This window comes from Eptatretus burgeri, chromosome 4 (genome assembly GCF_056783735.1).
Source record: "Eptatretus burgeri isolate ZD-2024b chromosome 4, Ebu_testis_v1, whole genome shotgun sequence".
Lineage (NCBI taxonomy): Eukaryota > Metazoa > Chordata > Myxini > Myxiniformes > Myxinidae > Eptatretus > Eptatretus burgeri.
The window spans coordinates 13237272-13262338 of record NC_140964.1 but is presented as its reverse complement, the minus strand read 5'-3'; the positions used below and the strand labels follow the sequence as shown (position 1 = coordinate 13262338).

Sequence of the window (25067 nt, the reverse complement as noted above, 5' to 3'; positions counted from 1 at the left end):
ACACTCTCATGCTAGATATTGGCATATAGCGTGGTTCTTGGAAGTATTTAGAAGGCAATTTGTGTTCTACAAGTACATAATTCAATTTAAATCATGGTTTAAAGAGGTTTAAAGGTGTATAAATTAATTAATTCCGGGTATATCGCCATTTTACGCAGTGTGTATGACATCACCCTATGTAACACGTAACATTAGCTCTTCATGCCTGTTGTTTGTGTCCTTTATAATGTCCTTTAAATGGTAAGTTTCCTGTTTGGAATGATTTTTAATTTTGTTTGACTGCCAGACAGGTATCCAGAGGAAAGATATTATCTCATTCCCCTCTACGAATGTGCAGTCAGGAGAAATTCAGTCAAAAAATGGTGTTCAAAATACAACATTTGATTTCAACAAGTTTTTCCTCGATCATAAACTACTGAACATAAACTGATCAAACAGACGGACGGACATAAACCAATTGTTTAACACCGCTGTTTGCTTCGCTTGCGCGAGGTGATAAAATGAATCAGAGTGTGGAAACGAAAGCAAAAACAGTCAAACGTCATACCAACATCCCTCTAAAAAACACCCATGCTACAATATTTCCATTCTTTTTCCAAGAATTTACAAAGTGGTGTACATTCCACCACTGATTCCTGCTACAAATCATGTTTGCATGCATCGAGCAGACTCTACTCTCAAAGCAGTTTATACAGCTTACAGGATCACCGCGTGTGAAGATTGCCTGAACGCACCGATATCATTGTACATTCACAAAGGCATTTAATTTGACAATGAAAAAAACCAAAAAAACCCTCATTGAAATGTTTGCCGGAAGGCATTCCAGAAAAACGACATTCTTCAATCCCATGAGAGTATATCACGTTTAGTCATTTCGTTTGAGCATATGCAGGTGCACCAGATGCTTGCTCATGATTTTGGGACACATCTTACTGTTACGGATGGCAGAGTATTACAATATTAATAGAACAAAGACGTCTGAGAAAACAGATAAAATAATACAAATTGGTTTTAAAAAAAAAAAAGCCCTTGTGTTTGTTTGTGGTGCAAATAATACATCGTTACTGTGATTAAAAGGGAATTTAAAAAAAGGTTATTTGGAACAAGACATATACATTCAATCATAACATAATTTTTGTTTACATAATGATTATAAATGGGTGTTTGATTAAAAAAAATCGTGATGATGAAATGTGGGTGTCTGTTCTCCAGGAGTTTATCATAATTGCTATAATGCATTCAGGAGAACATATCCCACCAGTCCTTCCAAAAGCTTTTCACCCTCCGACACCCATACCCTCCCTTACCCCCCCACCCCCCACCAACTGACCTTTGATAAAATCTTGGATGCACCAGTGATTTAAACTGCCTCATAAGTAAAATATTCTTCCCCATTAATGTTGTAGGGATAAAACAATGATCGATTACATGTAATGCACATTGTCGTCATCCCGGCTGTTAAATATCCTCCAGCACGGAATACTGACGTTAATGTCCGAGCTTCAAGCAGTCCACGTGTGGACAAAGAGAACAACAAAACACACCACTGTGTTTTAAATCGGCCTCTAGGGGTAGGCACGATATTTTATTGGCTGAATCTCAAAAATGGCTGGTAACAGAATTGAATACACAGCACAAAAACCCTGCCAGAACTCTTGGCAACAATAGAGTTCCAAAAACAGGTCGTACAACTCACAGCTCCAATCAGCGATGAAAATCACTTGAAAATCGCATTCAAACATGCGATTTGGAGCGCTCGATATATTTTTCCACTCGCGATCTTATAGTCCATAAGCCAGACCAAAATTTGGTACCAAATTGCGGGATAAAACGAGATACCATTTTTTGAGTAGGTTATGACCGCCAGTTTAAGAATCTGCTTGCTTGCCATTTCAAAAGCGTAGCTTTCTTGGGGAAATCCGCTAGGGGTGCTTTGAGGGGACAAAATACTGATATTCTTTTTTTTGCAGATTTTGCAACTAGATGCAATGGACAATCATCCTAAATCAAGTTGGAGGCTATATATGTAATGTAAAAGGTAAAATTTTGACAAATTGTTTCAATTTTTTTTAGCTTAAATGAATAGAAATTACAAATTTCAAATGCGATTTTCTAAAAAATTCTATTTTTTCCAGCATAATCAAAACCTGACGGATGTTGACCCATGCTATGAATACTGGTCGTCTGTGAGAGTCGTGAGACATTGTATAGGTGTCGTTGCTGATCATCAAAATCAGTTGGAAATCCAAAATGGCGTCCAAGATGGCCACCAGAACTACATCATTGAGGTATGGATTATCTTCTTTTGTGTTTCGTCTCCAATGAATTTGGGTTCGAAGATGAGTATGGAATTTTTTCGAATTATGTATCCATTTTACTTTTTTCTCAAGACTAAATTTGACATTATTTTTAAGGTGAACGCAGAGTATGAACAGCATAAAAATGGACCCGACAAGCTCCCAACCTGCAAAGAGGCACAAGCCTGATTGTGGTGTTTGCATTCTTTGTAAAAAGGAAGTTGCAGTAGAAAAATTAACTGGACCAAAAGACTTATCTTCATGGTTAACATTGCTTAATGCTGCAAAAATACGTAATTATGAATCTGTTTTGCAGTTTTCCGATTCTCTAGAACAAGTACCAGAATCTATCAGATACGAAACACCTTGCCGAAATCGTTTTACTAACAAAAAAGACCTTGAGGCTCAACGTGCAGGTCAATGTGGAAGTGTTTTGCCGCAGTCCACGATAACAGAACCAACTCGAGCTCGAAGACAATCTACGGATGTTTCTGAACGGGTTTACCCCATCAAATGTATATTTTGCGACCGGGAGTCAAAATATGCAAAGGGGTGGTCACGTGAAAAACTCGTTAAATGCCGCGAATTGCGGGTGGATGAAACATTGCGGTCAGTTGCGGTGCGAAATATTGCAATGCCCGGCAGAACAGGAAAAAGTTGCGAAATCGACAATAGAATTTTGGCCTTGACATCCAGGGAAATAGTCGCTGCGGAGGCTCACTACCACCATTCCTGTTATAAAGACTACACAAGGATGAGACCTGAAAAACCAACTCAGGAGATGGATGATGCCGAGGAGGCAGCATACAAGGCTGCAGAGTCGGATGGTTATGAAGAATTGTTTGATTATATCCGAACATCGCTTATTGATAATTCCTCCATTGTGCCCTTATCTCAACTCACCTTAAAACTCGAAAGTTCTTGATGGTAGACACTACAACAGAGGAGTCCGTCTTCATAAGATTGTGTATGAGGGTCTACTCAGGTTGTTATGGCAGGGTTTCTTCTCAGAGATAGAATCCCGACAAAGCCTCAGAGATGTTCTTGACGTCGCACTCCAAGAGTTGGGCGCCATTTCCAGTAATCCAGATAGTGAAACAATGCAAAAATTGCTGTCACATCAACCAACAGTTCGCATTCTGAACCTGTTTTCTCAGTATTGTGACGAAATGCGGAACGAGAGAGGACCAATGGCTGCGTTCTGGATGACATATGTCGACATTGCTGAAATCCTGCTCGCCATGATTCGCGCTTCACACGAGGGCAACTGGTCCCTCCACCTTCATTCAGTAAGGTCACTGCTACCCTGGTGTTTCGCTTATGATAAAGTGAATTATGCGAGGTATTTGTCAGTGTATCTCGCACAGATGTCGAGGCTGGTGTATGACCATCCAGAGATATACAAACAGATGATGGATGGAGGATTCTCTGTGCAGCTAAGTGACAATAACCCTTTTGGTCGTGTACCAGTGGATCAGACGCTTGAGGAGACCATAAATAAGGACACTCAGACGGCAGGGGGGAACCAAGGGATTCAGTTTGAATACATCTGCAGTGGCAAGATATTACCTTAGCGCAGAGTTCCGTAGCGTGGTGTTAAGGCAAATCTGACAGTTGACAGACGGGGATGAAGGAGAAAGAAAAGTGAGACACCCAGACCTTGGAAATCGTAGAATGCAAAAGGATGAGAGAGATGTCCAGGCAGTTTCACAATTGCTGCAAACAAGCTGGGTTCACCCGTTTGCCAGAGAAGATACGCAAATCTCCAGCCTTTCGACTGGAATCATAGTTCCAGATGGTGTTAAAAAGGATTTGATAAAAGCAGAGCAGGTTGGTCGAAGTGCAGCAAAGCAATTTGTGGATGAAAGACTTAGTAAAGGAGAAAAGTTCAACGACCCTTTAACAAAGCTGAAGCTCAAAACGTTTGCCTCAATGCAAGTGACGAAGAAAACAGCTGCTGGCAATCGAGAAATCATGCTGAAGGCCGAGAACTGCTTGTTCGGAAGGATGCTCCTCATTGGTTGCAGTTGGCAACTGGACATGCAGGAAGTGTTGAGGCACCCTTTGGGAACAATACCCTGGGCACTGGCCAACCACGATGGATCTCTGAAAAAGACCGCCAAGGCAGCACTTGCTAACCATCTTGAAAGTGGTGTGCTTCCAGAGGAAACTACACCTCGACCTTCCGCAGCAATCATCGACGGTATGGGACTTGTTCAGAAACTTGATGGAAATAAATTAACATTTGTGGAAATATCCGAGAGGCTGCTAAAGATGGCTCTCGCAAGTCACCCAGACAGTAAAAGAGTAGATGTGGTGTTTGAAAGATACTTAGACTCATCAATCAAGGATGCGGAAAGGGTCAATCGTGGTGCTAACCGGGGCATCTTATTTTCACAGATAGTGCCCACTCACATGGTCAGAAACTGGAGAGGAATACTCTCGAGCCCAGCAAGCAAGCGTCAACTTACGCGATTCGTTGCCAATGACTGGCAGCAGAGACAATCATTGATCGGTGAGAAAGTACTCTACGTAACAGCCGATTCGAAATGCCTCTGAATTACGCAGGATACTGTGATGGAAGTGCGTGAACTTGATTCGTGGCATGAGGAAGCGGACACTAGGGTTTTGCTCCATGCGTCACACGCTGCTCGATCGGGTTTCAAATCAGTCATCATTGTTGCCGAAGACACTGATATTCTTGTGCTTCTCTTGGCATTCAATGCTCATATCAGCACCCGCTTTTGTATGCGACTTTCGTCTCAGGGAAGGATTCGACTCTTTAGCATTGACACGATTGAAGCGAGAATAGGACTTAATGGCAATTCGTTGCTGGATCTACACGCATTCACAGGGTGCGATTCGGTCAGTGCATTCTCAGGTATGGGCAAGATCAAGGGACTGAAGTTGATGCGAAGAAATAAGGAGTTCTTGGATGCATTGTCTAAGCTGGGGAGTGAATGGACATAAAATAGGGATGTTGTTGATACTCTGCAGGCATTTACATGCCAGCTGTATGCGTCCCGAACCCATGATACAGAAGTGAACGCTCTACGCTTCAATCTATGGCGCGCTAAAAAGGGTGTTGTGGAATCCGGGCATCTACCACCGTGTGCAGACACCCTTAACCAACACATGCTAGGAGCAAATTACCAGGCCGCTGTATGGAGACGATCCCTTGATCCAAAGCCTTATATGCCTGCTCCAGAAAACCATGGCTGGCGCACAACTGACGATGGTCGACTTGAAATATGTTGGATGACAGGACTGCCAGTGCCCCAGGTAGTTTTGGACTTCATGTTCTGTGAGTGCCGCAAAGCGTGCGAACCTGGTGATTGCGTTTGCTTAGACAATAACCTTCCATGTACGGACGAATGCCGATTAAAGGATTGCAGCAACACGAAGGACAGTGACTTAGTTCTGGACGTTTCTGATGAAGATTAAGGACTTCAGTGATTTATACAGTGATGGCAAGGATGTCTGTGATGCACAGTCAGTTACAAGTACAAATTTAATGTTGATATCACGTCAAACTTCTATGGTGTAAAAGTCTGTGTAAACTTCTTCTAAAACATCCTACCCCCCCCCTCCCCGGCCAGTTAATTTTTGACGCTATCACATGCCTCAAATTTTAACTCACATGTGTAGTATCAGACCAAACAAAACCTCTCAGTATATTCTGCACAGCAATATTCTAAGAATTGGTCTATGAAGTTACTGGCTTCGGGAAAACAAAAACTGGAGAAAATTGCGTTTAAAATTTGAAATTTCTACTCATTTCAGCGAAAAAATTCAAATAAATTTCCCTTTCTTTACCCTTTTCAGAACAGTTTCAGCTTGACACTGAAGTTAGAACAATTTTACATGGCATCGAGTTAACAAATATGCAGAAAAAAAAAAAAAAAAATCGGTATTTTACCCCCTTTGAAGCGCCCCCTAGCGGATTTCTCCAAGAAAGCTACGCGTTTGAGCTGGCAAGCAAATAAATTCTCAAACTATAGGTCATGACCTATCCAAAAAGCAGTATCTCGTTTTATCCCGCAATTTGGTACCAATTCATGAAAATACTGGGCTCAGCTCGTGGACTATTAGAGCCACGTCTGTCGCCAACAATGGCGCCCCGGGATCTGACGCGGTCCACCCATCACGTGCCGACTCGCCCACCAATCCCTGGGAGCCTGAACAAGGTCACGTGACGTTGTGGGTGGGACACTAAATTTGGTGAGAACATGGTTTTTCTCACAGTCCTCCCCACCTAAAGTAATTCTATGAACTATTCTTTTCTCAATTTGACTTCAAAAAAAGTTGGATTCGCCCGATTTCAATGATAAACCCCAATTTTACTTACCGGCACGTTTTATAATCAAATATTTTTTGTTTATTTTTTCCAATCCAGAAGTTTTCAAGAGGATTATTTACAAAACAAATGTACTATTTTGAAGAACTATCATTCCACTTTCCTATGCAGAAACAATCACGCAAAACGGTTTATATTTTGCAGAGTAATGAAAAAAAAGAGAGTGTACATGGGGTTACTTGTAAAATATCGCAGTTTTCGAGATTTACACAATTCTCAAGCAAAGTGACTCATTGCAAAATATTATGTTTTATATTGATATAGTGTATATATACTACCTCAATGTTCTTTGCAAGTGGAAAAGTTCTTGTCTGAGTAGTATACCCAGATAATTGGTTATTTGGTATACTCTATTTTCAGTGAAATAGATGGTCGGACGTCAGTTTCATTTTTTGTTGCACAAATCTGACATACTCTAACTATAGCAGATGCATGTATAATATTCTATCTTCTGTCGACCAGACTACGATGTTTAGGTATAGCACGTGAATTCCCTGTATAATGAATGTTGGTATAATGAATTTGTATAATGAATCTTAACAGCAAACAAAATGACATCAAAACGTACATGCATTCTCCATATTCACGGTAAAACTACCGAAGAAGTCAAACCTTTCGACGACAATACATGGCGGAAAGTGAATTCTGCTCATGAAAAGAGACATTCCACAGTAAAAGACACAAAGTATTTCAGAATAAGCCTTCCTGCTGAATATGACCAGACAACTGGTTATCACAAACAGTGCTGCAAAGATTTCACTGCACTGTCCATTGTAAATGTGGAACAAGATTCAGCTGGCCCATCACGATCACACATACTGCGTTCTGAAGTAGAACACACAGAGGCAAGTTCTACAGGCAACTTTGAGAAAAAGTGCCTGTTCTGCAATTCCATCACCAAGTCACTTGGGAAAGGTAAGTGGGAAGTGTTGGGGACCTGTACGACAGACATGGGCAAGGAAAGCATAAAAAAAAATGCAGCTGAACTTGCGCAAGATAACGTGATGCTTGCAAAGCTAGGAGGTCTCGACATGAAGGCAAAGGAAGTATGATATCACTACTCCTACAGGAGAAATTACATACATCATTGCCAAACCGCAGTACAGAAGGATGACGACATGATGCCTTAAAAGTTGGCCGCTCACAAAGCAGCATTCCAGGAACTCCAGAAGCATATCGATGTAACCTTGGTGTCAAATCAAGGAGCAGAATACCTGTCATCATTACACATGCGCTACCTCACCTTGCTTGGAGACGATGAGACGACATATCCCGCTAGAAACTTGGCTGATAAGATCCTGAAAACATATCCAAATGAACTGACCAGTCATTATGTAAGTCACAAGACGGGGACAATCATACATAATGCTAACCTCAGTGAAGATGCCGCAATCAGGCGTGCCAATTTTGATGATCATGCAGTACAAGAAGCTGCATTCTACCTTCGGTCCCTGATATTGAAGGTTCAAAGCACACAGGATGACTTACCAAGGCCAATCACAAATGTGACATTCACTCATGGCTCGCAGACTTCCTCTCCTGTCGCAGTCAACGTGTGGCCCTAAATGGAGTTCTTTCATCCCCTCTTCCTGTGCAGGCTGGAGTTCCTCAAGGTAGCGTTCTGGGCCCTGTTCTTTTTCTGGTTTTCATCAATGATCTCTCGGACTCTCTGGAAAATCCTCTATTTCTCTTTGCCGACGACTCCACCCTCTGCCGTACCATCTGTCATCCCTCAGACCGGCAAGCAGCAGCTTCTTCGCTCACTGCAGATCTGGATAAAATCACAAACTGGTCCAACACGTGGAACATGTCTTTCAATCCAGACAAATCTCACACTCTCACTATGTCTCTTCGAAAGGACCGTTTACAAAACCCCCCCATCCACTTTCTCAACAATCCTCTGGAAGAAGTCTTTTCTTTCAAGCTTCTAGGTCTCACTATCTGCCATGACCTTTCCTGGGAAAGTCACATTTCCAACCTCGCCTCAAAAGCCAGTCGCCGACTGGGAATCCTCCGTCGTGCTAAGTCCTTCCTCGGCCCTCTTGAGCTCCTGACCACTTACAAAGCTTTTGTCCGTAGCCTGATGGAGTACTGCTCTCCCCTCTGGGCTGGTGCTCCTGCCTCCCACCTTTCTCGGCTTCACGCTGTCGAAACCAGGGCATTTAAGATCATCGGCATCTCCCGCAATGAAGCTGAGTCTTTGGGCCTCTCACTCAATCACCGCAGGTTGGTCGGTGGTCTTTCTGTCTTCTACCGACTCCTCTCCAGCCTTGCCCCCCTGCTCTCTCTGCGATTTGTCCCCACCACATTTCCACAGGGCGCTCAAGGTCCGCCAACAACCCCCTTCTGGTAAAACTACCAAAATCACGAATCACTGCTCATCTTCACTCTTTCATTCCTCTTTTTCCCACCTTTGGAATAAACTTCCTCACTCTATTCTTTCCCATTCTTCCCTCCAGGCTTTCAAAACAGCTGTTCACCACCACCTCTTATCTTCCCCCATCCAAATCCTCGATCTTTTCTACCCCCGATAATCCACCCAAGCCCACTTCCTTCATTTCTCCTGCTTTCCTTCCTGAAAGTCCCTGAAATGTCCATCTTCTCTTCGCCATGTTCCCCGTCCCATCCCCATCCCTCTCCCTTCCACAGTTCACCTAATGTGTCTGTTCCCCACTGTTTTGTCCCTTCCACTCCCGCCCCTCTTGTCTCATGCCTCCTTGCTGTGAGTTGTGTGTTTGCTCTCATACGAGCCTCGACCAAGGTATACAAAAAAAAAAAAAAAAAAATCACAACGGAAGTGGTGGAAGTAGGACAGACAGACCCTCCTGATGCTGTCCTTGAGTTATTCAGGGTGCTGTACACAGGATCTAACAAGCCGCCTTGGGCCAAACGCATTGAGAGACTGGTGAAATCTGTGTCCGATAATGTGTTGTACATCACAACTAGGGCCAGAATAAAACCAGGGAAACACCTCTGCATGGGACTCGCTTTAAAAAGTATGACAGGAAGCCGGAAAGTTGTTGAGATTTTGAACCGATTTGGACACAGTGTGGGCTATCACACAGCCGAGGCCCTAGAGACCGAATTAGCCACTGACATCTCTGGTCGTAAATGTACCACACCCGATGAAATCACCAAAATGGTCAGACTTTGTACCAGTTTAGCATGGGACAATTACGATGAGCTGACTGAAACACTGTCAGGCGGCAGAACCTTGCACGATACTGTAGGTGTCTGCTATCAGAACGAGCCGAACATGACACTGGACGAGTCACCCGAAGAACCTCCCTCCCAGAGACAGCTAACTTCAGTGGACACTGCTGGGACACAGAGTTATAGTTCGAAACGAGTATTCTACCTAAAGGAACACACTTTGGAGCCATATCGCAAGAAACCTAAGATAACAGTCTTTCAGTATGCAGTCAAAAGCATACCAAGACCACCGCATCTCACTGACATGGAATATCGAGATATATTCTGGATGATAAGCATCGCACTCGACAAAACACCATTCTGGAGAGGTTGGAACTCGCTTGTAACAGAAGATCTACTCCCCAGACAAAGAAATGCCTACATGGAGAACTTGAATCTCCCTCCGACTCGGCAAGACGTAGTGGCAGAAACGCAACGACTATCTCAGCGGTTTGCTCATGAATGTAGAGAGGACTTCGTTGTGGTCCACCATGACTTAGCAATAGCTAAACCAGCTCTACAAATCCAAGCTGCCGAGGATCCTACGTATAACATCGTGTTCATCTGCTTTGGACCCTTTCACATTGAACTTGTGTATTTTGGCGCTCTGGGACACTTCCTCGATTGCTCTGGTGGCCCACAGATACTCACAGAAACAGGTGTTCTTGCTCTGGGGTCGCTGAATGGATTTCTATGAGGAAAACACTTCAATCGGTGAGCGGAATGGATGCTATTCCAATATATCATCAAATAAACATGTATCATGTCGTGTCTTCTTCATTTTGATATTATACTAACAATACATTTTGTATATTTATAATTGCAGATGTAAGCGGTTTCATCCTCTCCTCGTGACAGCTTTCCAAGTTCTCTACTTCCAGAAGTTTCTTGAAGACTCTGGTCCATTGCCTGAAACCTTTCTGAGTGCAGTAGTATCTTCCAGACGAGATCTGACCCCTGATGCATTCCATGAGATATAAGTAAGCAACGACTACACCATAGTCATGAAGAAGTATACAGAGTACACAGCACTGAACCTCAGCGGTCATCATGGGAACACAGCTAAGTTTTGGATGTTGTACATCAAACTGGTCCATATCTTCTTGCGATTCAGTCGAGCGTATTGAACAAATGACCTGCAGCTCTTCATTTTCTCCATGGGTCAAATGTGTCCCATCTTCTTTGCTGGGAATCGTCCCAACTACGCTCGATGGCTGGTTCGTTATTATCACAATCTGATGAACCTGGACAACACACATCCTGGTGTTCGAGAAGCCTTAGAAAATGGAGCTTTATCTGTGAGAAGAACCAACAAATCATTCTCGCGAACTCAAGTTGCCATCACCCTCGAGCAGACAGTGAATGCTGATGCTGCATCAAGGCTGACAGGAATCACTTAGTTCAGTCAGTCCGACAGTGCGAGACAGCGGTGGATGGTCACTAGAGCTGCCAGAAGTTGTATTGTTGGAAGCCTCCTCGACAAAGCTGGCTTGAAATGGAAGGAAGACGTCTCCAAATCATTGAAACCGTATCGAGTCACCTGAGACAATAATGATCTCTCGAAGCTGCTTGACACAATCAAGAACACCATGAACTCGTTTGATCAGAACACGAATGAAACCCTCCACTGCATCACGACTGGCGCCAGTGTACCAAATGATATCAAGGAGGATCTCTTGGGGTTTCAAGTGAAAGGCCAGGAGTTGTGTGATAATTTCACAGCAGAGAGCTTCAACGATCAAGCTCGCTTTGAGAACCCAATCAGCAGAAGGAAGATCAAGAACTTTGTGAGTGCTGCTGTGAAGAAAAATATCACCACCAAGGACCAGAATGTCGTCGAACTACAAGGGACCAGAGACCTGTTTGGAAGGCTACTCTACATCAGTACGTTGGAAAGGATAGATATTGAGAAAGTCTTTCAACATCCACTGACTCCAATTCCACTTGCCCTGGCGCACGTGGATGGTAGCATCAACAAAACTGACAAGTCAAAGCTTCTGCACAAGCTGGAGGGAATGGTTGAAAGCGAGAAACCAGGAGATATTGACGTCACATTAGTCGATGCGATGTTCCTGCGACACACATTGCTGAATCTCCCTCCCACATTTCGTGGGGTAGCTGAAGTAATCCTCCGATGGTTGTGCGAGATGTCACCACACACTGATCTTGTTTGTGATAAGTACATCACTCCGAGTATCAGAGGCTGAGCGAAACAGACGAGGGTCAGAAGACATGACGTTTGCTGTGACAGGTCCTGAACAGAAGCGGCCTCAGAATTGGCAAACAGCTCTTCAGTCATGTTCCTTCAAAGCAGGATTCCTTCGCTTCCTTGCAAACGAATGGAAGAACAACAGATATGCTAGCATCCTGAAGGATCACATTGTGGTCATGGGTCTGGATGGTGTCTGCTACACGTTCAGAGAAAATGGAGGGAGTGTATTCAGAGAAGACACAGAGGCATTGAACTGACAACATGAAGAAACTGACACTCGACGATGAAGGTCAGAAGCAACGACACGGACGTCCTCTTGGTTCTGTTGTGCTACGCAGGTACCGCACACGACTGCACAAACGTATTGATGGATGTTGGATTCAGCAGTAACAACACCAGGCGATACATCAGTATTCCCAAACTGGTTGATGAATTGGAGTCAACTGTCCTGCAAGCTCTTCCTGGACTTCATGCATTTACTGGTACCGACTTCACAGCATCCTTCATGAACAAAGGAAAACAGAGACCCCTTGACATCATGATGAAACACGAACAGTTCATCTCAGCGTTTGCCATGCCAGGGGAGCACTACAATGTGCCTGATGAAACAGTTTCGACAATTGAGCATTTTGTATGCTCGCTGTTTGGGAAACACAACTTGATTAGCGTTGACACTGCCCGCTATGTTATGCTTCAACACACATATGCGCCAAGACAGCTGGGGGATCCACTGGAGAAGATCAAGGGTGTAAACCCAAGCAGCATGCCGCCTTGTCGATCCGTTCTGATCAAGAAAATCAAGAGAGCAAATTATGTTGCTTCTCTGTGGAAGAAAGCTGCACGTCAAGATCCATCGAGATTATATGGCCAGCCGTGCCAACACGGATGGATCCTGGTTGATGGAAGCTACGCAATCGATTGGTTTGATGGTGATCAGATGCCACGCCATATCAGCCAGATCCTCAGTGAAAAGTAATCCGTCATCGAATCAGAGGACGATGAGGATGTGGAAATGTCACACGGAGAACTTTTGTATGGATCAGATGAATCGGACGTGGACGACGATGATTGGAGATGAGGAAAATGGAAAGCTCATTGTGCGATGATGGTTCAGATACATTCATGGATTCATGATAAAACCGAAGATTACCAAGACACTCAACCAGATCTATAGGAACATATTGAACAAAAGTCAATAGATTTGCATGTTCATTTTCCAAACTTCTCAACACATTGCTATTTATACACATGGATGACAACCATTTCATTTACGAGACAGATATATCTGATTATCATGATTATGTTGTTATACATTGTGAACAATTTTGTCATATTATGATAATGTCAATAAATCCCTATATTGTAATTAAAACATCGCCTCGACCTATTTTACATTTACATGTCTATTCCAAGAATCATCGGAAATTGCGATATTTTCGAAGTAACCCCATGTATACTCTTTTAGTCATTACTCTGCAAAATATAAACCGTTTTGCATGATTGTTTTTGCATCGGAAAGGGGAATGATAGTTCTTCAAAAGAATACATTTGTTTTGTAAATAATCCTCTTGAAAACTTCAGGATTGGAAAAAATACACAAAAAATATAGGATGATAAAACGCGTCGGTAAGTAAAATTGGGGCTAATCATTGAAATCAGGCTAATCCAACTTTTTTGAAGTCAAATTGAGAAACAGAATAGTTCATAGAATCTGGCCAACGATCAGATTTAGCATGATATCTCAGTTTAGGGTGTAGCTATTGGGCTTGTATAAAAATTAATAACTTATAAAGTTAGTTCGGAACGTTTACAAAACGAAATGCGCTCATGGGAAATTATAGGGTACCCCTATAAAAACACGATTTGTGGAAAACTGTCCAAGTGGATTTTTATCAGACCAGCATATTCGAATTCTACAGACATTTTCACTCTCGGAACAACTCTCAGACCTTTTGGCGAACAAAACACAAATAAACCTTTGTGGGCTCTTGGGCTATTCTCTTACAACTCCCCCTTACCCTCACTCTTCCACTTCTCCTCCTCCGTCCTCTCACAACTTCCACTGCCCTCTCTTCCACTTCCCTTTTCTCTTCTCCCTCCCTCCTCCAACTACTCCCCCTTTCTCCACTCACTACTCCCCCTTTCTCCTCTCACTACTCCCTCTACCTTCTCTCACTACTCCCCCTTTCTCCTCTCACTACTCCCTCTACCTTCTCTCACTACTCCCCCTTTCTCCTCTCACTACTCCCTCTACCTTCTCTCACTACTCCCCCTTTCTCCTCTCACTACTCCCTCTACCTTCTCTCACTACTCCCCTTTCTGCTCTCCCTACTCCCCCTTCCTCCTCTCACTACTCCCACTTCCTTCTCTCACTACTCCCCCTTCCTTCTCTCACTACTACCCCTTCTCCTTCTCTCATTACTCCCCCTACCTTCTCTCACTACTCCCCCTTCCTTCTCTCACTACTCCCCCTTCTCCTTCTCTCATTACTCCCCTACCTTCTCTCACTACTCCCCCTTCCTTCTCTCACTACTACCCCTTCTCCTTCTCTCATTACTCCCCCTACCTTCTCTCACTACTCCCCCTTCCTTCTCTCACTACTCCCCTTCTCCTTCTCTCATTACTACCCCTACCTTCTCTCACTACTCCCCCTTCCTCCTCTCACTACTCTCCCTACCTTCCCTCACTACTTCCCCTTCCTCCTCTCACTACTCCCCCTTCCCGCTCTCACTACTCTCCCTACCTTCCCTCACTACTTCCCCTTCCTCCTCTCACTACTCCCCCTTCCTCCTCTCACTACTCCCCCTTCCTCCTCTCAATACTCCCCCTTCTCTCACTACTCCTCCTTGTGGTGTAGTCTGCGGGCCTACGGGGAGGGGCATGATGATGATGCATGATGGGCGTGATGATGGGAGGAGTGGTCGTGGTGGGCATCGTATCGGCAAGGGATATAAGGTGTGCACGCCGCCTGAGGCGTCGTAGTAATGCTGGAGTCGTCCGGCTCGTGAGTGTGTTAATACGCAATAAAGGAGAGCCACGAGCAGAGTACGCTCGCGCTCGTGCTTGTGCACCACAGCCCGGCTCGACTGTTCCTCCGCATCGTGTCTGCCTGCTAAGCATCTTCCATTTCAGTACATTACAGTTGGCGAACGAGGATCTTCGGATCGGCGTGTGCAGGGCGGCAAGTAACCCGGGCGGTTCCAAGCTACGGAGCCAAGGGTCTCACCAGCACGAGCATGGCAGAAGGTCGGGGCACAGCACACGGACGCGTACCCGTGTTCGGGGGAGATGAGTTCGAGTTGTTTTCTGAACTGTTAGGTTGCTACTTTCGGGCGAATGATGTAGAGGATGAAGAGAAACGCAAGGCGATCTTGCTCGCCTCGCTATGAACGGAGCACTACCGGCTGCTGAGTGATTTGGTGGCTCCAAATAGGCCCAGTGATGATGTGCTATCCTTTCAAGACATCGTGGCGAAAATGAAGACCCACTTGGCGCCAGAGAAGTCGTTACATCTCGCGCGGTTCCAGTTCGATCATCTCGCTAAGGGTGGCGAGGAGCGCGTTGCGGACTTCGTAGCACGGGTGAAGCATTCGGCTGTGCCGTGCAAATTCACGACAGAGGAGCGTCCGGCACGGCTCAGAGATCATTTTATTTCTGGTCTGCGAGACGCAAAGATGGTAGCAGCCATACTGCGGTTGACCGACATCACATTCGACTCGGCGGTCGCGACTGCTTCGTCTGTCGAGCAGACACTCACGGATGTCCGCGCCATTGCTGGCCAGGACGTAATGAGTAGCTCCAGCTGGGGCATGGCGGCTAATCCCGAGGTCCACGCAGTGACCGCACAAGTGCCGCAGGTCGCGCAGTCCGGAGTTCGCGCGATGGCTCAAGTGCCGCAGGGACGAGGGCGCGCGCCGCAGCACGGTCGCACCGGGAGTGAAGGGGCACCGCAGCACGGTCGCACCGGGAGCGAAGGGGCACCGCAGCACGGTCGCACCTGGAGCGAAGGGGCTTTCCGCGGCTGCTGGGGGTGTGGGGGTCCGCACCTGCGACAAATGTGCCCGTATAAGAACACCGTGTGTTTGCATTGTCACAAGGTGGGACATTTGAAGCGTGTGTGTCGGATGGCGGGGGCCTCCGTTGGGGTCTTGGATGACGAGGTGCGGGAGGACCCCAGTGACCTGGAGATCGGCCTGCAACCGGGGCATGACGATGCCGGCGAGCCGGAGCAGGAGATGCAACCACGGTTGAGTCTGTTTTCCGTTGGTTTGGAGATGACGACGCCTTTCACGGTGGAGGTCGAAGTGAATGGCCAACCGACTGTGTTTTGGGTGGATACCGGGGCTGCGGTGTCGGTCATGGGTGAGCAGGCGGCTCGTGGTCTTCGCGGTATTTGCCTGGTCAAGATGGCCTTGTCGTTATACACGTACACCGGTGAAGCGATTGCACCGCTTGCGAGGGCCGACGTCTCAGTGCGCTACCGAGATTGACGTGCCCGGCTCTCGGTGTTCGTTGTACGAGGGGAGGGGCCCCCCCTTTTGGGTTGGGACTGGCTGGCGCACCTCGGACTGGGTCTCCGGTTCGTACCTCCAGATGTGCCAGTGCTCTCTTCGAGGCCTTCGTCGAGTACCGAGGGCGAGGCTCTGGCGGCGGGGGCCGCTTCGATGCAGCGGGAGCGACCGTTCGTTGCTGCCGGCGGCAGTGATGTGCGGTTCGGGAGCGGCGAGAGCCGTATCAGCTCTCGCGATGAGTTCCCGCGCTTCGCTCGCGATGAGTTCCCGCGCTTCGGCAGTGTTCGTGAGGCAATGCGCGTCGGTGTTGTTCAGGCAGCTTCAACAGGTGGCGGTAAGCCCGTGGCGCTAAAGGGAGTCGCGAGTCACAACATCGAGTCGACAACCAAGAAACGGACTCGTGATGTGGGTTGTGGGTTGTTGTTCATGGCATATGTGTTTTTCCTTGCTCTAATGATGCAGTTTAACATTGTTGAAATAAATGCCAGCAGTTCTCGTGTGAAAGTGGATTTGGCGGAGATCAGTCAATGGAGTTGGTATTATGATCAATGTGATGTGGGGGCGAATAAAGAAGGTTTATTGGCCTCCAGTTGCCCCAGGCCGCAGGTAGTTGCTTTGTCATGTGCTGGGGGTTTATCAAAAGACCGCGCTGTACGGAAAAGTGAGTTTGCAATACTTCGAGTGATGTTCGTAGTGATTTATAACGAGCCTATGATTGCAGTGTGGTTTAAATGGAGTTGCTCCCGTCTAGCTGCCGTGTGGGTCTCGGAGGTCGACTCGGAACCAAGACTGGTGCCCTGGTCGGCGTTACCCCCACCTCTGGTTGCGAGCGCAGCTCTCTGTGTTCGCTCAAGGCCGTTTGGACGGACGTTGGCGTCTCAACTGATTGTGGTGCGTGAGTTGTTTTGGAGCATTAAATGCGTACAGCCAGCGGCGCTGTTCAGTGCCCCCGGCCAAGGTCGATCAAGGCTGGCGCCACGGCTTCCAGACAGCGGGCTTCCGGCCTCGGAATGTTTATCTACGTCGGGTCTGCCTGGGGGGAGTGGGCCGGAGGCGTTTGATGGTGCCGGGGGAGGTTGGCTCGAAAGGTCGCCACGACCTCGGCGAGGGCCATGTCAGCATGGGCCGCCTGGGGGCGTTTTTGCTGCGTAGTGCTGCTGTGCTTCTCATTTTGCTGCTTCATATCGGTAACGCGGTCAGAGTGTGGTGGGTGCTTTGTGCACCTCCGTCTTTGGAACCTGGCCTTTGCTGCTCCACTCGCTCGCATCGAAACATTATATGATGTCATTTAATATTTAATTGTGATACTTTAATAATCATTTAATTATCATACTTTTAGGAGGGAGGAGTGTGGTGTAGTCTGCGGGCCTACGGAGAGGGGCATGATGATGATGCATGATGGGCGTGATGATGGGAGGAGGGGTCGGCGTGGTCATCGGGTCGGCAAGGGATATAAGGTGTGCGCGCCGCCTGAGGCGTCGTAGTAATGCTGGAGTCGTCCGGCTCGTGAGTGTGCTAATACGCAATAAAGGAGAGCCACGAGTAGAGTACGCTCGCGCTTGTGCACCACAGCCCGGCTCGACTGTTCCTCCGCATCGAGTCTGCCTGCTAAGCATCTTCCATTTCAGTACATTACACTCCTTCCTCCTCTCACTACTCCCTCTACCTTCTGTCACTACTCCCCCTTCCTCCTCTCACTACTCCCCCTTCCTCCTCTCAATACTCCCCCTTCTCTCACTACTCCTCCTTCCTCCTCTCACTACTCCCACTACCTTCTCTCACTACTCCCCCTTCCTCCTCTCACTACTCCCCCTACCCTCTCTCACTACTCCCCCTTCCTCCTATCACTACTCCCCCTTCCTCCTCTCAATACTCCCCCTTCTCTCACTACTCCTCCTTCCTCCTCTCACTACTCCCTCTACCTTCTCTCACTACTCCCCCTTTCTCCTCTCACTACTCCCTCTACCTTCTCTCACTACTCCCCCTTCCTCCTATCACTACTCCCCCTTCCTCCTCTCAATACTCCCCCTTCTCTCACTACTCCTCCTTCCTCCTCTCACTACTCCCTCTACCTTCTCTCACTACTCACCCTACCCTCTCTCACTACTCCCTCTACCTCCTCTTTCCTCTGCATGATGAAACCGTACCATCTTTGGGCGGTGTATAATAGACAGCTGCTGTGATCGCTGACGTGCATTACTTCGTTTTCTTTGCACGAGTTGTAATCAAAATCTACCTTTGTTTGTTCAAAAGGTAACTATGATATAAAAAGGTAACATATAAATGATAACTCCATGTCCCCACATCGTGTCTGAGCAGGTACATTGAAAACGACCATGAAATGCATTTTTGTGGAGAAATGCCATTGTTTGTCCGATTTTTCTCACCTGTTGCTGCAACTGAAACTTGAACCATCTTAACGACGACAAAAAAATGAAATCAGAAGGAGAATGAGACTGAAGATTTACCCATGAGGGAGTCTGAACGGACTTCTTATTAAAGGCCTCAATTTCACTTAAAATGCATTTTTATCAAGATCGCTCATATCGTGTGAGTTTCGGATGCGGGGGATCAAAGGGCGGAAGAGCTCCTTGTGAGACAAAGGCCATCCATTTCTCGTGCCCAACTGTGCCTGCGGAGGTCCTCGTGCCGTTGGGTTTCTAGGTTTTAGGAGGTTGTTGGCAGGATTTGCACTCCGGCCACCGTAAAACACTTCATTCCGTAAAACCAACAAATGCAAGGAAATCTCATAACCCACTTCGTGGGAGTACCTCCTGTGCTGCTGCCTTCCACAGGGCAGCTCACCGAATGATGGGAATGGAGCAAAGCCTTCGGGACCCCCATTCCTTGATGATCGGAGGAAAACCACAGGGTAAACCTCGAGGGTCAGATAGCAGTGGTGTGTGGCAGAGTGGTGTGAAGGTGTTGTCCACCAGACGGCGGTCTCCTTGGGTTAACCTGAGGCGGTACCTTCGTGTGGGTGCCTGGAATGTCCTATCTCTCAGAGAGGATGATCACCTGTGTCTGTTATCATCTGAGCTCAAGCATTTGAACATAGGTATTACAGCACTCTCTGAGGTTCGGAGACCGGATTGCGGCGAGATCAAGGCGGGTGGTTCCACCGACTTTTGATCTGGTCGCTCTGATGGTTACCACGCTCAAGGAGTTGCTGTAGCTGTGTCCAATAAGCTGACCCCAATGATAATTGAGGTAACACCGGACAACGAGCGTATTATGTTCAACGAAGTTCAGGCAGCTGGAAATGAAATGTGGCCTTACAAGTTCGAGCCTGAAGCAGGACAAGCAGAGGAAAATGGCGATGAAATTCCCAGAGTTCATGATGATCGGGAGGACATCGAAGGAAGACTCAGAAATAACAACTGGTTCGACTAAATCCTATTCGTAATTCAACAACGTAAATTTGACTTGCATACTGCTCGATATCAGAAATATTTTAGTGAGGTGACGTGACCAGCGCGGCGTGCATGTTGCTCCGCGGCGAATTAATCAAAAACTAGGCCAGCGCATGTCATCGGCCGTATCTCTCCGTGCATAAAACAAAGCAATCTCGCTGTCCGGATACGATGAAAACTTGTGTGCAGAACACACCTTGTGACACAATTGTCTACAGTAGTCCGATAAATCTAACGTTCTGTTGCATTTTTGTTTATTTTATTCTTACTGTTGTCATGTAGCGCCAGTAGAAAACAATGAACAAAAGAGAATAATAAAAGAAAGCTACAGCACGTCAGATTTATCGGACGAGTCAGACGGACGACGGATTTATCGGACTAGTCTCGACTCTAGTTAACAAGTAACTTGTATTTGCATGCACACAATGTATAGGTCAATGCGTAAGAGTCCCAAGGCTGTGAGGTTGTGTAATAGCACAGATAAATTTGTCTTTCATGGTTGTGCCAACATATTTTACCCTGCTCATTTATTACAGCATTTTGGCTAAATGTTAATGAATAGCAAGCCAATGGAAGCAGTACCTTCACTTTAGAATAAACCCATGTATGTCGAGTGCAGCCAGACCTGGTTTGCATGTATGTGGAATCGTACCGATCCCAGCAGGCTGGTTTCAACGAACAATTCAACAAGCTGCAAAATGTGGGTGCAGGTTTTCCACATTGTTTGATTTTAAAATTACCTCCTTGCGCCTTGAAATGATGCAATATTAATCTTTAGTATTTTACTTGAATGTCCCTGTAAGTTTCTTTTTTAATGGAAAGGTTCAATAGTCACATTTTATATTTTGTGTACATGGTATAGCCCTTTATTGTGGATATATGTATTGGATTTGTACACGACTACGACAAGGTAGTAAAGGGATAAATAATTTCCTCGTGATTGTTGTGCATACACGGCTCAGAAGCAGAATTTCTTGTGTCTGTATGAGGAAACTTCCGCGAAACAATCACAGGAATTAAGACGATCAGTGAGATAGCAAACAAATGTGCACAATGCATTTGCACGTACTTTATACGGCGCACAACATCTAATCAATCCACTCTGTGCGAGTCGCGTTCTGGAGATGACGTGAATGGTCACGTGACCTGCAGTTCGCTGAAGTCAACTTTTTTGATGGGCGGGACATAGCAAGTTGTGAAAAGCACTAGAAATGTTCGAAATATTGGTCTAATTATCCCATTTTTGATTTTAAAAAAGAAACATGGGTGATTTATTCACGAGGAAGGTCAAGTTAATATATAAATAACCAGAAAGTTTTGAGTGTCATGGGGCCTTTAAGAAGTGGAAGGTGTATGGTACCATCAAGATATTGCCGAGATCAGGCCGTCCCTCAAAACTGGATGACCAAGCAAGGAGACTGATCAGAGAGGCCACCAAGAGACCAATGGCAACTTTGAAAGAGCCACAAGCCTTTATGGCAAAGATTGGTCACTGTGTGCATGTGACAACAATATCCCAAGCACTGCACAAGTCTGGCTTGTCTGGTAGGGTGGCAAGAAGGAAGCAATGACTCCAAAAAACCCCACCTTGAGTCCCGTTTGAGGTATGCAAAAAAAATCACTCCGGAGATTCTGAAGCCATGTGGAAAAACGTTTTGTGGTCTGATGAAACCAAGATATAACTTTTTGGCCTAAATGCAAAATGTTACATTTGGCGCAAACCCAACACATCAGCGAAAGAACACCATCCCGACTGTGAAGCATGGTGGTGGCAGCATCATGTTATGGGGATGTTTCTCATCAGTATGGATTGGGGCAATTGTCAGGATAGAAGGGAAAATGGATGGGGCAAAATACAGAAAAATCCAAGAGGAAAACTTGCTGCCCTCTGACAGAAAGCTGAAATTGGGACGGAAGTTCACCTTTCTCACGACAACGACCTGAAGCACACAGCCAAAGCTACACTGGAGTGGCTAAGAAACAAAAAGATAAATGTCTTTGAGTGGCCCAGTCAGAGCCCCGACCTCAATCCAATCGAAAATCTGTGACATGACTTGAAGATTGCTGTCCATAAACGCTCCCCACGCAACTTGACTGAGCTTGAACAGTTTTGTACAGAAGAATGGGAAAATATTGCCCAATCAAAGTGTGATAAGTTAGTCGAGACCGATCCCAACAGACTCACAGCTGTAATTGTTGTCAAAGGTGCTTCCACCAAGTATTAACTCAGGGGGGTGGACACTGATCCAAGCAAGATATTGTAGTTTTATATTTTTAATTAATTTTCTGAAATTTGTGGAATTTGTTTTTGACTTGGAAGTTGTGGGTTACGATGTTTAAATAAAGGTGGAAAAAGTCTGATTTAATGCAACTTAATTCCAGGCTATAAGGTAACAAGAGGTGAAAATTTTGAAAGGTGGAGTAGACTTTCTCTTGGCACTGTATATATTGTTGCGGTTCTGTGAAGCTGACACTCCCCCGAGGTTAAGGCACACAACATATTGCAGTCCAGAAACAGTTATTTCATGAGGATCTGTTTTAGATAGCCCTTCCCTCATGTCCAGTGGGTGAATGGGACAAAATGCATTGCAAGGGATTTTAGGCAGGTCTTATACCCATTATTTATTATTTTATCAATTGTATTTTACTTTACTTTGGACACACGACTTCTCCTTCTTCACGCAGGCATGTACACAAGTAGCTCATGAGCAAACGCGCACCATTTCCCATTCAAACCTTGCGCCATTCTTCAACGACACATCACCTCAGACCTTCGCCCGACTCGGACCCCAACACTGCAACATTTCTGCAACCACCACAACGCATTCCCAAAATTCCCCATGACATCAAACCACAACCCAAACTCGCCTACAATCACCATCGACACTACAATCTCAACCAAAACCGCCTCATCACAAACTCGTCGCCACAACCGCTATGACGCCTCAACCACCTCACCATAGCTCATTGCTATGACGCCACAACTGCCTCCATCCAAAACTCACCTGCACTCACTGCTATTAACGTCACAACCATGATGTCTAAACCACCATGTCTATGCTCACCACTATGCTCACGGGTGCCAATAATGACCACCACCACCTTTTGTTTCCGGCGGGAGCAAGGAGATGCGTTATGGATGGGGTGCAAGATCGGGTGCCTTGCTCCATGTTGAATCTCAAAGCTTCGCCGCACAGTCGGGTTCAGGGATGAACGCAGGCATTTCCAGTGCCGAATCTTCGCCTGGGTGGGGCCAAAGTTGGGGTGAGCATCCACATGCCAATGGTGGTGCAAGGATACCCCACGGCCTGCCTGTTCCACCTCCAAGGGCTCCGCCCTCGCACGAGGATTATAAATGTACCCAGGTACACATGCTCGCTCTCTTCATCTGGCTCTTCAATACTCTTTGTCTCATCCTGCCTTCATCTTGTCTGGCTCAATTTGTATGTCACAGTTGGTTGCTGCGCTGAACGGAGAGAGCGGCAGAAACTGGGCTAAGCAAGTTAAGAGTCAGGTGCCAGACGAAGTGCAGTTTTATCCTAATTAATAATTGCACGGACAGATTTATCTGCACCCACGTAAGTCTATTCTCCTCACGTGTTCTTTGCTATATTTCGGACACCCCCCCCCCCCACCTCCTTTACCTACATCTTTACACCTTTCTCTCCAACTCATCTGCAATCACTGCACACGTCATCACACCTGAGTTAAGCACCATTGACACCCCATTTCTTCCCTTTTTCAAAGTAACTGGGTTGCGTTGGACGTCAACCACGCCAGGTTCAAAAAGGTCGTTTATACCTTGTACTTTTTCTCTACTTTCTTTGCCTTCCACTTTCCTCCTGTGTGAGTCTGATGGTGCATTCCAGGTTAGCATAATTAAAATTGCAGCAGTTTAGTATTGGATTCGCTCTGCCCTGTTTTTTCTCCTTTGTATACAACTGTATTTTCTTTTGCCACACCCCACAAATCCTTGCTTTCCCTGCTGTACATATTGCTTGTAATAAAACTTTTGTTATTGTTCACATGCATTTCCTCACCCTCGCTTTATAAATAAATTGCTTATGTTGTAAATGTACCCAGCTCGTTCTGTCTTTTCCTCTTTTGGTCTGGCATGGTCCTCACATAGTTCTCTGGGAAGTTCTACCCCACATGATTTGCTCTCATGACCCGGTGCATACTTGGCAGCACAATACACACATATATATACACATGTACACACATATACACAAATATATATGCAAATCTATATGCAAATCTATATATCTATATAAATATAAATATATATATATATATATATATATATATATATATATATATATATATATATATATATGTTTTCAAGTATTTTGACATTTTGACACTGGTAAGGAGGACTATAGTGAAAATGTAATTTCTCTCATTCCCCAACTGTGTGAGAAGAAAGAAGAAATATTGGCAAGCAGATAATCATCCAGCAGTCACAATAAATGCAATTAAAATTTGAATGAGTACATTAATCAGGATTATAAGTGGTTATTAAATTACCACAGAGCTCACATTGTCGAAATGTTTCGTCCCACATCTTTTCTTTTTTGTTTGACGACGCTTGAATGTCATTAAAAATGTCAATGAGCAATTAAATAATCATGAAAGGGGGAGGGACGAAGTGGATCAAGTTTTCAAATTAAACATGATAGATTAATAACGAATTCCAAAACTAATTTGTACTTGAGAAATAGCCATTAAACCTGACCTGTGACAAGTTCACGCGTTTCAGTGTCCCCACTTTTCCGAAGAAGTCGAGCCAGGGCTGGCACTCCAGCACAACCCTTGATGGCCAGTTTGTTGGCATCGTTGGCACGACCGTACACGAGATTTCGAAGTGCACCGCACGCACAGCGCTGAACCTCGCTTGCACGGTGGTCCAGTAAATCCATAAGCAGAGGAATGCCCCCCAGTTTTCGCACCTAAACAGGAAAGGACAATTAACTGTGTTAATAGTCGGGCTGGGATGCCACAGTGGCCTGCAAAATTATTCAACCCCCTCCAAAGTTTTTCACATTTTGATGCTACCTGAGCTTATTTCATGATGCTTTGAAATCA

The 25067-nt window shown here is 45.6% G+C and overlaps 1 protein-coding gene and 1 long non-coding RNA gene across 9 annotated transcripts in view; one reads left to right on the top strand and one right to left on the bottom strand.

Annotated features, from left to right (window-relative positions):
- LOC147027498 (uncharacterized) overlaps positions 1-25067 on the bottom strand; it is a 504607-nt gene that overhangs the window by 149144 nt on the left and 330396 nt on the right. For all 8 annotated transcript variants that reach the window (XM_085876963.1, XM_085876968.1, XM_085876964.1 and 5 more), the window contains one exon: positions 24718-24931. In XM_085876963.1, coding sequence (XP_085733089.1) covers positions 24718-24931 — 214 coding nt within the window. The remainder of the gene's footprint in view (positions 1-24717; positions 24932-25067) is intronic.
- On the top strand, positions 1960-3509 carry LOC147027499 (uncharacterized). The gene is made up of 3 exons (XR_015057066.1): positions 1960-2038; positions 2136-2288; positions 2415-3509. It is a non-coding gene; the product is annotated as an uncharacterized LOC147027499 (long non-coding RNA).